Consider the following 14623-nt stretch of genomic DNA (forward strand, 5'->3'; position numbering starts at 1 on the left):
CCACCCTGGGGATTAATAGATAGTTAATGTGTAGTGGGGGAGGAGAGAAACATTTTCGTCAGTAGGACAGCCACGGGTCAGGTGCCCACACTGCTATATATAGTCAAGAATCTCTTACCTGTGTAAATCACCTGGACACACACACACATACACACACACAAAAGAAAAAGAAAGAAGACAGGACATGATACTAAACAGGAACCAGTTGGGGGGAGAAAAGGGAGCTGAGAGAACAGGAGGGGGTAAGAAAGGGCAATGAGATGGGGGTGTGAGTAGGAACACTGGAGTGGACCCTCACACTGGAGCCCAAATAAGTCCTCCATCTGTTTCTGCCAACGATTTCATCACAGCAATAAGAAAATTAACAAATACAGTCTGTCTTTCTTTCTTTCCTCCCTCCCTCCCTTCCTTCCTTCTTTCTCTCACTGAATTATTTGACCATTTCACAGTGAAAATACCAGAGTGAAACACATTGAAAGAGCTCGTTTCAATTCCTGTAGTGCCGAATATCAGGAGTGGACATTATTGTTGCCTTTGTGATTTATGTTGCTACAGAATGCCTAAGAAATTGAGAAGAAACTGGCCTAGTGAGGCATGACTTTAATCCCAGCACTCTGAAGGCAGAGGCAAAGGTTGAGGCAGGTGGATCTCTGAGTTTGAGGCCAGCCTTGTGTAAATAGTAAGACCTTGTATCAAAAACACAAGAAAGAACTGAGACTGTTATCAACAAATATAGAGGTAACTTCCTCTGTTGTTAAATTCCTAGAGCAGAAAGATGCTACACTGAATTCTTGAAATCAGACTGAGACAATTAAATTACATAAATAGCAGGTGTTTATTAGAATAAAAAAGGAGCTGGACGGTGGTGGTGCACGCCTTCAACCCCAGTACTCGGCAGAGGCAGGAGGATCTCTGTGAGTTCGAGGCCAGCCTGGTCTACGGAGCTAGTTCCAGGACAGCTAGGGCTGTTACATAGAGAAACCCTGTCTCAAAACAAAACAAAACAAAACAAAAACCAAAAAACCCATAAAACAAACAGACAAACAAACAACAACAACAACAAAACGCCAGGCATGGTGGCACACACCTTTAATCCCAGCACTTGGGAGGCAGAGGTAGAAGAATCTCTGTGAGTTCGAGGCTAACCTGGTCTATAAAGCAAGTTCCAGGACAGCCAAAGATACAAAAAGAAACCCTGTCTTGAAAAACAGAGAGAGAGAGAGAGAGAGAGAGCGCTGAAGTATTTACTAACATCTCTTTGACTAACTAGGGGAAAACTTAATTTCCATTTCTGTTGAGTCCTATCACAGCCACCACCTATTAAGCTTGAGACAGATTTATGTGCACTTATGTGCACTAGGCTGCTTTCTATTGCTGTGATAAAAACACCATGACCAAAAACAACTTGGGGAGGAAATAAAGTTTTTATTTCAGCTTGCAACTTATAGCCAGCAGGACAGGAAGTCAGAGCAGAACTCAAGGTAGGAACTTGGAGGCTGGAACTGAATTGGAGGCCATAGAGAAGTGTTGCTGATTGCTGAGGACCCTTGGCTTGCTCAGCCTTCTTTCTTATATCTCCAGGATCTGCTTACAACAGCACAGCCAGAGCGCACTGGGTCCTTACACACCAATTATTAATTAAGAAAGTGTCCCCCAGACTTGCCTGCCTACCAATCCGACGGAGGCATTTTCTCGGTTGCAGTCCCCCTCTTCAGAAGACCCTAGCTTATGTTAAGTTGACAACAAAAAACTCACCAGCACAGTGTGTCTGTGCTTATATGTATGTGTACCACGTGGGAGCAGGTACCTGAAGAAATCCAAAAAGGGCATCAAGTCCCCTAGAATTGGAGACTTGTGGTGTGGGAGGAGGGAACTGAAGCAGGGTCCACTTCATGAGCTGCAAGCACTCTTACCCACTGAGCGCTCTCCAGCTCTGCTTAGCTTTAAAAAAACAAACTCACTCATTGTAGGTTTTCACTTACTGTTAGGTTTACTTTTTTTTTTTTTTACCAAATTCTTCCAGTAGTCTGAGAATGTATGTCAGACAAACGTTGATTTACTGTAAAAGAATTTTTGCTTCTTAAAAAAATGGATAAACATACTAAAAAGTTACAATACAAACGGTTTTACTATGAAATACGAGCTTTCTTCGTGACTCCTAGTCACTGGACAGAGGGTGTTTGAGAAAATTTAAAGCCGGGATCTAATAAAGGATTTCTAGGGTGAAGTGATTTCTTTGAATATGTCATTTTCTTTTTTCTTTTGATTTTTTGATACAGGGTCTCTCAGTGTAACAGACCTGGCTGTCCTGAAACTCGCTTTGTAGACCAGGTTGGCTTCGAACTCAGCAGAGCTGCCTGTCTCTGCCTCCTAAGTGCTGAGAGAAAAGGCGTGCACCACGCCCGGCCCAACTGTGCACTTCTGTGAAGAAAAAAAATCAATTCTATACTTTTCCCAGAAGTTCAGGAGGGCTTTCGTCTAAAGCTCACTGAGACAAGGCTGTGCTGGAGAGCCGCAGCACGCCTCCGAGGAAAAGGCTGTCACAACTCCGGCCCCCGCCACTCCGGGGATCCGCCCTTCGGGAACTCGCACCCGCCGCCCCTCAGGCGGTCCCCGCTCTTTCTCCCAAGTTTTCCGCCTGCCGCATTCCTTCCCGGGCGCGTCGGCGCGCGCTGACGTCATGACGCCACACACGCAGCCCCGCCCCTGCAGAGCTCGGGGCCGGGACGGAGCCGGGCTTGCTCTCCTTCCCGGAATGTGAGGTTCTGGGCTCAGCGGTGCACTGCGTTCGCCCCGGTCTTCCCGGTATCCCGCGGCTGCCGTCGTTGCCGGTGCTCGGTTCGCGCGCGCACGCGGAGGCCGGGCGGCCGGGGCCGTGAGGCGCGCGCTCGCGTGGTCGCCGCCCCTCGGAAGCCTCCGGGGCCGCACACGGGTTCGCTACGGAGGGAGGCGGGGGCCTGCGGGAGGAGGCGGAGGAGGAGCGAGGGAAGATGGCGGCCGTGGAGCTCGAGTGGATCCCCGAGACGCTCTACAACACCGCCATCTCCGCTGTCGTGGACAACTACATCCGCTCGCGTCGCGACATCCGCTCCTTACCGGAGAATATCCAGTTCGACGTTTACTACAAGGTACGACCGACCTGCTCGCTCGGACCCCGCCGCCGCCCCCGGGCCGCACCCCCTTCCACGTCCGCGGCCGGGCCCGCAGCCCTCGAGGCAGGGTCCCCTCGGAGACCGATTGCGGTGGCGGCTTTCCGATACCCCGCCATCCCCGCGTCTGCCTCCCAAGCTGTGCGATCCTGGGGGGTTTTTGTGCGAGTGCTGCCCGCCATCCTCTCAGAGGCCCCGGGTAGGCCCACGGCGAATGCCCGGCTCAGCCCGGTCCCATTCGGTCCTCCTGTCCCTGGGGTATCTTCCGCCCTGTCCTCTTTAGTGTCAGCCTGAGCTGGACTTTTTTTTTTTTGTGTGTGTGTGATCCTCCCCCAGTTCTCCCCGGCACTCGTTCCCCCCCCCCCCCCCCCCGTACTGCTTTTCATTTTTTCCTCCCTCCGCTAATCGGAGTTCTGTCTATTTTTTCCTTTCTTCCCTCAGAACGAAGTGATTTACTTAGGGATTATTGGAAACGGTCTGTGGGCTACATTTGCATGTTCTTGAAAGCTTTTTGTGTGGTTTCAGGTTTTGTTTGGATTTTTCGGCTTAGACTAGGTATTGAGTTAGGGATTTTATTAATAGGGGAGTGTGGACAGACTCTTTAGAAAGGACGCAGTGAAAATTACCGAAGGAAAGAAGTAGAAATTATGCCCACGTATGTAAAAATTGCAATTTTGCAGCATTTCTAAATCGCTCCCCCTCAAAAATCTGAACTGAAATTCTTCCAAGTTGCTCTTCAAGGAGTTTCAAGGGTAGGTGTCTTTAGACGTGGACAATTTTTGCAGTGTTCTGAGAGGGAGGAGAACTTTGGGAACTCGGAGCCTCCCTTTTCCTCTCCCCACATTTGAGTGTGAACACTGGATTCATTCACTGACTCTTGCTTTGAGTCAGCGAGAACTCCAGTTTGCAGTAGCCACCTTTGCAAAATATGACCGGCAGAGGTTTTATTTTTATTTTTAGATTTTTAAATACTACTTGATTAGTAAGTTGTCTCCAGTAGTGTAATTTGATACTTAGCAGATGTGTACGTTCATTTATGTATGTGTAGTGTTTTAGGGCGTTTGCTTTATTAGAGAGATTGTCTGCTTTTTCCAGCGTGAGAACATTTTTTTAGAATTAGCAACTGACATACTGCAGTCTATAAAATCCTGCTGCTTTGCACCAGCTCCTAACATTTAAAATCATTTCCCTCCTAAGTATTTGGAGAAGATTCATTTTGACAACGTGTATTATATTTTGGATTTAGAAGAAAACCTCCCTCCTTTCCAAATGGTTTTGATACACTGATTTACTTTCGTCTGTAACTAATGTTAATTTTATGCATTTAAGCCATATTTATCCCAAGGACAAATTAGTCTGCTAGTCTCAAACCTGGAAAATTGCTGCAGCGTGTGCTATTTCTATCGGTTTTATTAAATCGTATGCAGATGTGTACACCTTTTGGAGCCAATCACTGGGAATCTAACCAGGAAAGGATACTTTTGCTACTTGAATTCTGTCGAAATACTTTAGTCTCTTTTATTTTCGCTAAAAGGAAAGCTTTTCCTTTGAAGATTATTAATGTGAGGAGTTAGCGTTCTTGGCATGTGTCCGGTCTTCATGGGGTTCAGTTTTCTTCTTTTGGGTACACTGTACTATTTTATGTTAGATACTTGATGTGAACCCTGGTGCTGAGCTGGGAGCAGTGTTAAGTACTTTCCTCTCTCAACATTATCGTGTTTAAGCCTTGCCATCCAAATGGGAGGTCGAGTATTGAGAAAAGGTTTCAACTGTTGTAGCCCTGTCTGTTCTGGTATCTGTAGACCAGATTAGCCTCTTTTTGGTTTTTTGAGACAGGGTTTCTCTGTAGCATCCTGGAACTAGCTCTTGTAGCCCAAGCTGGCCTCGAACTCACATAGATCCTCCTGCCTCTGCCTCCCAAGTGCTGGGATTAAAGGCTCCACCACTGCCCAGCTCAGATTAGCCTCTGACTCACAGAGATAAACCTGCTCTGCTTCGCTGGGATTTAAGCCTGAGGCACAGGTCATATATATACATATATATATGTATGTATGTATGTATGTATGTATGTATGTATGTGGAGTTCCAAATTAGCCAGAACTACATTGAGGGATCCTGTCTCAAAAATAAAGAAAATAGAAATAAAGGCCTACGTCACCACCCTGGCTACAAAATTTTCATTTTGATACAATGTTTCACTAAATTGCCTGGTATGGCCTTGAATTAACTTTCTCCCCCACTCCCACCCCCCCCCCCCTTTCTTGTTTGAAGACAGGGTTTTTCTCTGCCTAGCCCTGGCTGTTCTCAGTCTGGCCTTGACTTAGACATCCACTTGCCTCTACCTCCTGATTGCTGGGATTAAAGACATGTGCCACCATCACATTGCTTAAGTTGCTTTTTAAAATAGCATATATTTGGCTATAGAAATGGCTCAGTGGTTAAGAACACTTGTTCTTGGAGAGGACTGGGGTTCACTTCGCAGTGCCCACATGGTAGTTTACAACCATCCTTAGCAATATGATATACAGACGTATTTACAAGGAAAGCACTCATACATATAAGGTAAAATAAATAAAATTTTTAGCCAGGTGTGTAGCACAAGCCATTTTAATCCCAGCACTGGGGAGGCAGAAGCAGGTGGATCTATATGAGTTCCAGAACAGCCGGAACTACAAATGAGACAGGTTGTGGTGATCTGAGGTACTTGTATAGGTAAGTTTGCAAGGAATGACTGTCATGGATTAGGAGCTAAGAAACTTGCTCAGGGTAAGGAGTAGTAGTCTGAGATTTTTGTAGGAAAGCTAAACAGAAGGTGGAGATAGCTACTGAATTCTGTGGTAGGAAAAACTGACTAAATACATGAATGAATTTACAGCCAGTCGTAAGTAGGTGGCTATATAAAAGTTGATATCCTAAAAAATAAATGGCTTTTATTCCTAATGTTTTTCTCCAAGGGTGGAATCATTTTGGCATAGAAATGGATAGAGCATACTGAAAAATTATAAAACAGTGTACAGATTGATTAATAAGGCTAGGTGTCAGAATCCTAGCATTTGAGGACCTGAGACAGGAAGATCACAAATCCAGGGCCTCCCTAGCCTGCATATGGAGACTGTGTCTCAACAGCAAAAAAGCAAAAACTTAGAAAGTAAATTGGAGCTGAATTTGGTGACTCATTCTGTGATTCCAGGAATAGGGAGGTGGAAGAGACAGGAGGATCATTGCAGAGTTTAAGGCTAGCCAGGACAACAGTGGTAAGCTCTTTCTCAAAATTAATTAACTAATTTATTAAGATTCTTAAAGATTTATTTGCACAGTGTTCTGCCAACACCTATCTCTGCAGGTCAGAAGAGATGGTTGTGAGCCACCATGTGGTTGCTGGGACTTGAACTCAGGACCTTTGGAAGAAAGAGCAGGCAGTACTATTAACTGCTGAGCCATCTCTCTCCAACTCCTTAATTTTTTTACTTAGTATAGGACTAAATTATCTGAGGGAGTGGCAGTTGGAGTTCTACTACAGCACAGTCGTGTCTATCTTGTCATATAATAGAAGAACTGTGTGGCCATTTTAGTACAGACAGGCTTTTTGGGAATGGTGGGAATGGTGGGAATGCTCAGATGGTGACCACAGATTTCCAAAAGATTTTTCCAGTGGGTCACAGGTTCTATATAGGTCTGATGTGGTTGGCCACTGACATCAAGACAGTTGCCCAGAGCCTCAAGTTCCAACTGAACCTGTATGACTTGAAGGAAGGTCATATCGAGTCTTATATCCTCATGAACATGGTGGCCAACCTATTTGTGACAAACAGTTTGGTCCCTACTACACAGAGCCTGCCATTGGGTTGGATCTGAATACCTTTAAGCCCATCATTTGCTCTCTAGACCTCATTGGCTGCCCATGGTGATGACTTTGTGGTTAGTGGTACCTGCTCTGAACAAATGTATGGGATGTTTGATTCTCTCTGGGACCCCAACATGGATCCAGTACATCTGTTTGAAACTATTTCCTAAGCCATGCTGAATGCTGTGGACCTCCAGGATGCCACATCAAACGTGGGTATCATTGTGCTCATTGAAAATGACAAGATCTCCACCAAGACACTGAATGCCCAGAAGGACTAATCTTGTTCCTGGTCCCACTTTCCTTTTGTTTGTTTGGTTTTTAGATTTTTTTCGAGAGAGAGGGTTTTTCTAGATTTGGATTCTATAGACCAGGCTGGCCTTGAACTCACAGAGATCTGCCTGTTTCTGCCTCCCGAGTGCTGAGATTAAAGGTGTGCGCCACCACCGCCAGGCTCTGTTGCTTTTCTTTTCAATAAAATTATCTTTCTTTTATTTTTGGTTTTTTGAGATAGGGTTTCTCTGTAAAAACCCTGGGTGTCCTGGAACTCACTTTGTAGACCAGCTCTACCTGCATCTTCCTCCTGAGTGCTGGGATTACTGGGATTACAGGTGTATGCCACCACTGCCCAGCTCAAATTGCCTTTCTCTCTCTCTCTCTCTCTCTCTCTCTCTCCCTCCCTCTCTCCCTCTCTCTCTCAACTGAACCAAGAAAAATCTGAAGCGCAGTGGTTGGGAGAGGTGCATTTTAAGATAGCTGGGTTTATTAAAATGCTACATATTTTAGTATACCATGACATTGGCACAATGACAGTAGAGTGAGAGATTGGTTATTAAGTAAAATAGAAGCCCAGAAAGAAACTAAAACAATTTGAAGTTTCATTCCATAATGAAAGTACTGTATTTCAAATCAAATGGGAAAAGATTTTTGGAATGCTTTGTTTAAATAAGTGGCTGTTTGGTATGTAAGCTAGACCACTATATCAGATTATGTGTCAAAATTAACTCCGTGCATTAAATTTTTAAGTGTACCTATTGAAATTAACAGAATAAATTATTGGGTCTGCATCTTACATGGAGAAATGACTGAAATGTATCGTTTAAAGAAATTTTAAAGATAATTTAAAAATTACAAAAGCATCACAAAAATATACAAAGGACTCTCTCTGCCTGATCGCCGTCATCATGGACACAAGTCACGTGCAGCCCATCAAGCTCGCTACGGTAACCAAGATGCTGGGCAGAACCGGTTCACAGGGACAGTGCATGCAGGCACGTGTGGATTTTATGGATGACACCAGCCACTTTATCATCCTAAATGTCAAAGGTCCCGTTCAAGAGGGAGATATGCTCTCCCTAATGGAGTCATAAAGGAAGGCTCAGAGGTTGTACTGACCTTCCTGCTGAGTCCTGAGTGTCCACCACTTGGCCCATGATGACCTGCAACTATTAAATAAAACATTTGTATTGCTTTGAAAAAATATATACAAAAGGTGAAGGTTGCTCTTCTTTCCAACACTGTAGTGCCTGCCATCTTGGCACAGAGAAGACTTTTCTAAGTTCAAAACCAAAAGCCTTAAATAAAAAGCATGAGAACCTGGATTTAGTTGTCAGAACAGACAGGCAGGCTCCCTGGGACCCACTGGCCAGTCAGCCAAGCCTAGGGTGAGCTTCAGGCCAGTCTAAGACCCTGCCTCAAAAAATAGCTGAGGTGGTCAGTGTTCCTGAAGAACAGCATTCAAGACTGTCCTCTGTGTGTACTGTGTATCTACAGCCGAAGCTTGTGCACCTGTACACACCCAGTAAAAATAAAACCCTTAAAGAAAAAAAAAGAATTTTAAGTGATAGAAACTACTGCAATGTTTGTGGGAGTACAAATCAACATATCCTTTTTTGTTGGTTTTGGTTTTCTTTTTTTATTTTCTTTTTTCATTTATTTTCTGTTGTTTTTGTTTGTTTGTTTTTTGTTTTTCAGACAGGGTTTCACTGTAGCTTTGGAGCCTGTGCTGGAACTAGCTTTCGTAGACCAGGCTGGCCTTGAACTCACAGAGATCCACCTGCCTCTGCCCTCCAAGTGCTGGGATTAAAGGCATGCGCCACCACTGCCTGGCTTTGGTTTTGATTTTTGAGACAGGGTTTGTCTGTGTATCACTGGCTGTCCTGGAACTCATTATGTAGACCAGACTGGCCTCAAACCCAGAGATCCACCTGCCTCTGTCTCCTGAGTGCTAGGATTAGGCTTCACCTGTGATGTTTTAGTAACTAATATTCTAATATAATGCATGTCTAATTTCAGTTTATTTGTTTTAGTCAAGACCCTGCGTCCCACTACTTAATGGTTCTCTTTTTTGGAGACAGAATCTCATATAGCCCAGGGTGGTTAAGAATAACCCTGATCTGATTCTTCTGCACCACCCCATACAGTGCTGCCAAGTGCAATATTAACTGAGCTACAGCCCCAACTCTTTTCAGTGGTCCTGGAAAATACCTTTCATGTGCCAATGTTGAAAGTATACAGTGTATAATGATGTGTAATGTATGTACACTTGCATCTGTGTCTACCACGATCAGAGAAGACATTGTAGGCCCTACTTTATCACTCTGCCTTATCTTGAGAGAGAGTTTCTGTTAGCCAGCAAGTTCTAGTGGTACTCTTGTCAATCTCCCTTAGTGCTGGAATTATTCTCACATCACATTGGTGATGCATATTTGAATTTAGGTCCTCTTTTTTTTTTAGATTTTATTTATTTATTATGTAAACAACATTCTGCCTCCATGTATGCCTGCAGGCTAGAAGAGGGTGCCAGATCTCATTACAGATGGTTGTGAGCCACTATGTGGTTGCTGGTAATTGAACTCAAGTCCTCTGGAAGAACAGCCAGTGTTCTTAATCGCTGAGCCATCTCTCCAGCCCAATTTAGGTCCTCTTGCTTGGGAGCAAGTACTCTTATCCACTGAGCAATCTCTTCAGGCCAGATATCTCTGTTAAGTCTTATTTTAGCCGTAAATTCACTTTCTTCTTCTTCTTCTTCTTCTTCTTCTTCTTCTTCTTCTTCTTCTTCTTCTTCTTCTTCTTCTTCTCCTCCTCCTCCTCCTCCTCCTCCTTCTCCTCTTCCTCCTTCTCCTCTTCCTCCTTCTCCTCCTCCTCCTTCTCCTCCTCCTCTTCCTCCTCCTCCTCCTCTTCTTCCTCCTCCTCCTCTTCTCTTCTCTTCCTCCTCCTCCTCCTCCTCTTCTCTTCTCTTGCTCTTCTTCCTCCTCTTCCTCCTCCTCCTTCTCCTTCTCATTCTCCTCCTTTTCATTTCTTGCTTTTTTGTTTTTTAGAGAAATGGGTTGTGTTGTCCTGTAAACAGAATTTCCTAGTTTGGAATTTCAGTGGTTGCTATATGAAATGTTACTATCCCCCCACCTGGATGCTCTTACATTTGTCTCTGTGGGAACTTTGTAAATTTTTTGGTTCATACCCGATTTGCTTGGTTTTGTGAGTATGGTTGTACTGTGTGCAGTGCAGGTCAAGTGTGTATGTGGAAGCCAGAGGTTAACCTTGGGTATTTCTCAGGAGCTGTGTACCTTAGTCCTTTTGTTGTTTGTTTCAGACAGGGACTCAAGAGAGAGAGATGTGCCTGCTCTGCCTCCTGAGTAAAGGAATATGCCACCATGTCCTGCTTCACCTTGTTTTTGGAGAATACTCTCTCTTAGCCATGTAGATTTTCTCTTTTGTATAGCTTCAAACCCAGATGTTTGCATAAGAGTTGTAATATTTTCACCTTGAGTTTCTCTGTTTAAAAAGGGTTGGATGTCTGCACTGCTATCACTGCTGTTTGTCATAATTCCACAAGGTTTATTTATTCCCGTTCTTTTGCAGAAGTCAACTCATATTATTTCTTGGGGAGAGTATTTAGTTTATCTTCTTAAACTTCTTTAGCTACCTTCCTAAATCAGTTAGGATTGTTTTTTTTTCTCTGATAGATGATGATTAATTTTGTAGATCAGAGAATGGTGGGTTTTTTGTTTTTTGTTTTTTTGTATTGCTCTGGGATGTTCTTCAAACTAGCATGGTGCCTTATTAAAATATTCAGAGACGTATTGAGTTAATAAAAGTGGGGCTGGGGTAAAGTACTTGGTTAGCATGTGTAAAACCAAGGGTTTGATCCCCAGCACCAAAAATAAGGAAAAATAACTGGAATGCTCCTTGTTGTAGCATTTTGGTATTTGCTATCAAAACCATGAAGATACAACAGGTACAGAGAGCTCTGGGTTTTATGAAATGAATCTTCCTTGATCTGATGTTAAAATAGGAAACACCTATTTTTATCTATCAATTAAAGCAACCATATTCAAAATTTGTTCTCAGTTTTTCCATTTTTGTCCTAGTCTCCTAAGTAGAAAAGTGAATTTGCTGCTCTATCAGCTACTAGCACTTTGCCTTAAAAAAAAAAAAGTTACTTAAATCACATATATATGGCAGTTAAGAAAGAGACCCTACAACTGGACAGGGACAGGGTGACTGCACTGCACAGCTCATACCACCCCACCCCCCACAAGGTTCATGGCTCATTGTAGAGTAAGGGACTGAAAAGGCTGTAAGAGTCCGAGATTGTAGGTAATCACAATGAAACAGAGCAGTTGTGACAGCATGCACAAGTCCTGCTTCAAGCTAAACAAAACACCAGCATGGGGGTGAGGAGGTAGACGTGAAGTCCCACATCTGTCTCCACTGGGAGAGGAAGAGTTGATTTTCTTTAAGGATGTGGTGCTTGGAAACCAATCCAAGCACCAGTGGATGGCCCTACAATCAAGAGAATATGTGTAACACAAGCTGAATTTTATACACACACACTTTAAAAAAGGCACAAAGTTGTGTTGTGGTGAAGGGAGCTGGACCTGGAAGGAATTGGGGAAGGCAAGATTGACTATGACCAAAATACATTGTGTGACATTCTCAAAGAGGACTGGAAAGTAGGGACACACGCCTTTAATCCCAGCACTTGGGAGTCAGGCAGGTGGATCTCCATGTTTGAGACCAGCTTGGTCACCAGAACAGGATAGCCAGGGCTACACAGAGAAACCCTGTCTCGGGGTGAGGGTGGGGGACAAATAACAAAAAACCTTGATCATTAGACTGGCTATAGTGGTGCATACTTGTAATCCCTAGGACTCTGAATCTCAGCCACAGTATAAGAGGCTAGAGGATCACAAATAGCTAGACAGTGAGTTCAAGGCCAACCTGGGCTACATGAAACCTTGTCTCAAAAACCAACAGGAAACAAAAATTCCCTCTTTTTGTGGGAGTGGGGGTTGAGATAGGGTTTCTCTGTGTAGCCCTGACTGTCAGGAATTCACTCTTTATCCCAGTCTGGCCTCTACCTCCTGAGTATTGGGATCAGAGGTGTGTTCACCACCCCTTGTCCTAAAAATCCGCTCTTTATTGAGCAGTTCATTTTTTTAGAATAATAATTTATCCAATAGGTAACTGTACATAGGCAAACTAAAACACCAGGGATGCTGCCTACTCCTGGATCCTCCAGAGTGAGAAGAAAGTCAAGAAGCCTTGAAAGAAAAGGCCAGAAACAGGGCACATCTGGTGAAGGGGCAGATTAGATAGTGTAAGCTTCTATTTTTTTTTTTTTAATCTATTTGCAAGGGCTGCAAGGTGGCTGGAGAGATTGAGGCCTTGGAAGAAAAGGAGGAACCAAGTAGATAGAAGGTGTGTTTCCATCCCTCTGCCCTTAATTTCTTTCCTCTCCACATCTAGTTAGATTCTCTTTAAAAGTCCACTGCAGAGTTGAAACTCTTAAGAGAGGACCTAGAGGCTGGTAAAAATTCATTTACCTCGGGGCTGGAGAGATGGCTCAGAAGTTAAGAGCACTGGCTGCTCTTCTAGAGGTCCTGAGTAGGTTCCTAGCAACCACATGATGGCTCATAACCATCTTTAATGAGATCTAGTGCCCTCTTTTGGCAGGCAGGGATGCCTGCAGATACAACACTGTACACGTAATAAATAAATCTTTTTTTAAAAAAAGAATTTATTTACCTCTGCCCTTTGTTCTAGGGGCCTAGCTGAGGCAGGAGCTTGATGGGATACACTCCCCACTTCCAGCCCCATTTGGGACTTCTAGATGTATATGGAAGGTAGTCCAGTGGGGCCCTGAGAAAAAGTGTGGGTAGGAGTGACATCGGGCATCTGCCAGTTTGTGCTGGTCTGGGTTTGTAAAATGAGATAATGAGGCTAGCAGTCATGTTGTGTGTCATTCTGTCCATATTCCCCCAATACCTCAAGTGAGGAAGGATGAACATTGCATTGCTTTGAGTGTTGGATGGTAAGTCACCAGAACCGGAATTGGAAAGGGGTTGGAGGAACAAGCATTTGCTGAGGGACTAGGTTCTGAGACACTCCAGTTCATCTAAGAAGTTGTGGACCTTGGTCTCTAACAAGGAAAGCCTTGAGTCACGTGTGGGCTCTAGGGGTTCCAGCTCCAGAGGTGGCATCTGAGATTTGGACGCCTTTGTGCAAACAGGAGCTTGATGTGGGAGAACTTGAATCTGTGTCATTGGGGTTCATCCTACAGATTTATTGCTGGGTATTTCTAATACCATCTTCTTAAGAACTAATTCATCCACTGTCCCTGGGGAAGATGAGCTGTCCAAGGAGAGGGAGGGCAGTGTTCACCCAGTATTCAACCTATTGACCACATGCTATAGACAAAGTTTCATCAGTGACTCCAGAGATGAGCTCTAGAGAATAGCAGTACCAAAAACAAATGCAGGAAACACTGGGTTTCCTAAAGAGATAGTGTCGGAATCCATCAGTATTTTCTGGGGCTGATACGGTGATGCACCCAGTGAAGTTGATATAGCCAAGCTTTAGAACTGGTGTGTGCTCCTTAACCTCAGTGCTAGATATGGTCTGCTCAGCTTTGATGAAATGGTGGGCTACTACACTGTCTCAGCCATGTGTTCCAGCACCAAATTTAAGTACAGCTCATCTTTCTGGAGACCACAGGAGAGATGTGGGGGAAAAAAGGAGCCAGAGGCTTGCAGAGAACAGTGAGAGAAGTACTAGACCTTATGTGAAAGGCGGGCAGGAAAACACATGGAATCAGAGTGGAGCAGCACACACATCCCTGGATACCCTGAGATCCTACCTTCTCCCCACTGAGGTAGAAAAAGTGCCATGGCCTCATACTATGGCAGTGGTGCATCTTGAACATAATCATTAATCACTGGTTCTTGAACCTTTTGTTCCAAGGACCCTTGTTGATGAGTTCCGTTGTGCCTGCCAGTTGTGCCTGGTACATGGTTCCAAATGAGCCATTGTCACTCACTTTGATTTCTGAGCTGAGCGGGAGCATTGCTTAAGGCAGCTGCTACTGTAGTTACCCCCTGTCAGCCCTGTCTCACTCTGAGTGTCAGGAAACTAGTATGTTCATGCCTCCCATGCCTCTACCCATGTCCCCTAACTAATGCCTGCCTCTGCCATCTAACTCTGCTATTGGCTGAAACCCCCACCCCAACACCTATGGCTCACCATCACCATGGCTGTAGGGCTCAGCTGCTGGACTCCTGCTTCTTCCAGGCTACATGTGTCAGGCTTATTAGACAATCTTGAAACTAACTCTTGTGTATATACTATT

At 44.4% G+C, this 14623-nt stretch overlaps 1 protein-coding gene and 2 pseudogenes across 1 annotated transcript in view; all 3 read left to right on the plus strand.

Annotated features, from left to right (window-relative positions):
- Positions 1-2724: 2724 nt before the first annotated feature.
- Appbp2 (amyloid beta precursor protein binding protein 2) overlaps positions 2725-14623 on the plus strand; it is a 47867-nt gene continuing 35968 nt past the window's right edge. Inside the window, exon 1 of the mRNA XM_048446741.3 lies at positions 2725-3128. Coding sequence (XP_048302698.1) covers positions 2991-3128 — 138 coding nt within the window. The 5' untranslated portion in view covers positions 2725-2990. The remainder of the gene's footprint in view (positions 3129-14623) is intronic.
- Positions 6009-7274, plus strand: LOC125408402 (proteasome subunit beta type-3 pseudogene; annotated as a pseudogene).
- On the plus strand, positions 8178-8387 carry LOC125408450 (small ribosomal subunit protein eS28 pseudogene; annotated as a pseudogene).

The sequence above is a fragment of the Myodes glareolus genome, chromosome 9 (assembly GCF_982192425.1).
Source record: "Myodes glareolus chromosome 9, mMyoGla1.1, whole genome shotgun sequence".
In the NCBI taxonomy this organism is placed as follows: Eukaryota; Metazoa; Chordata; class Mammalia; order Rodentia; family Cricetidae; genus Myodes; species Myodes glareolus.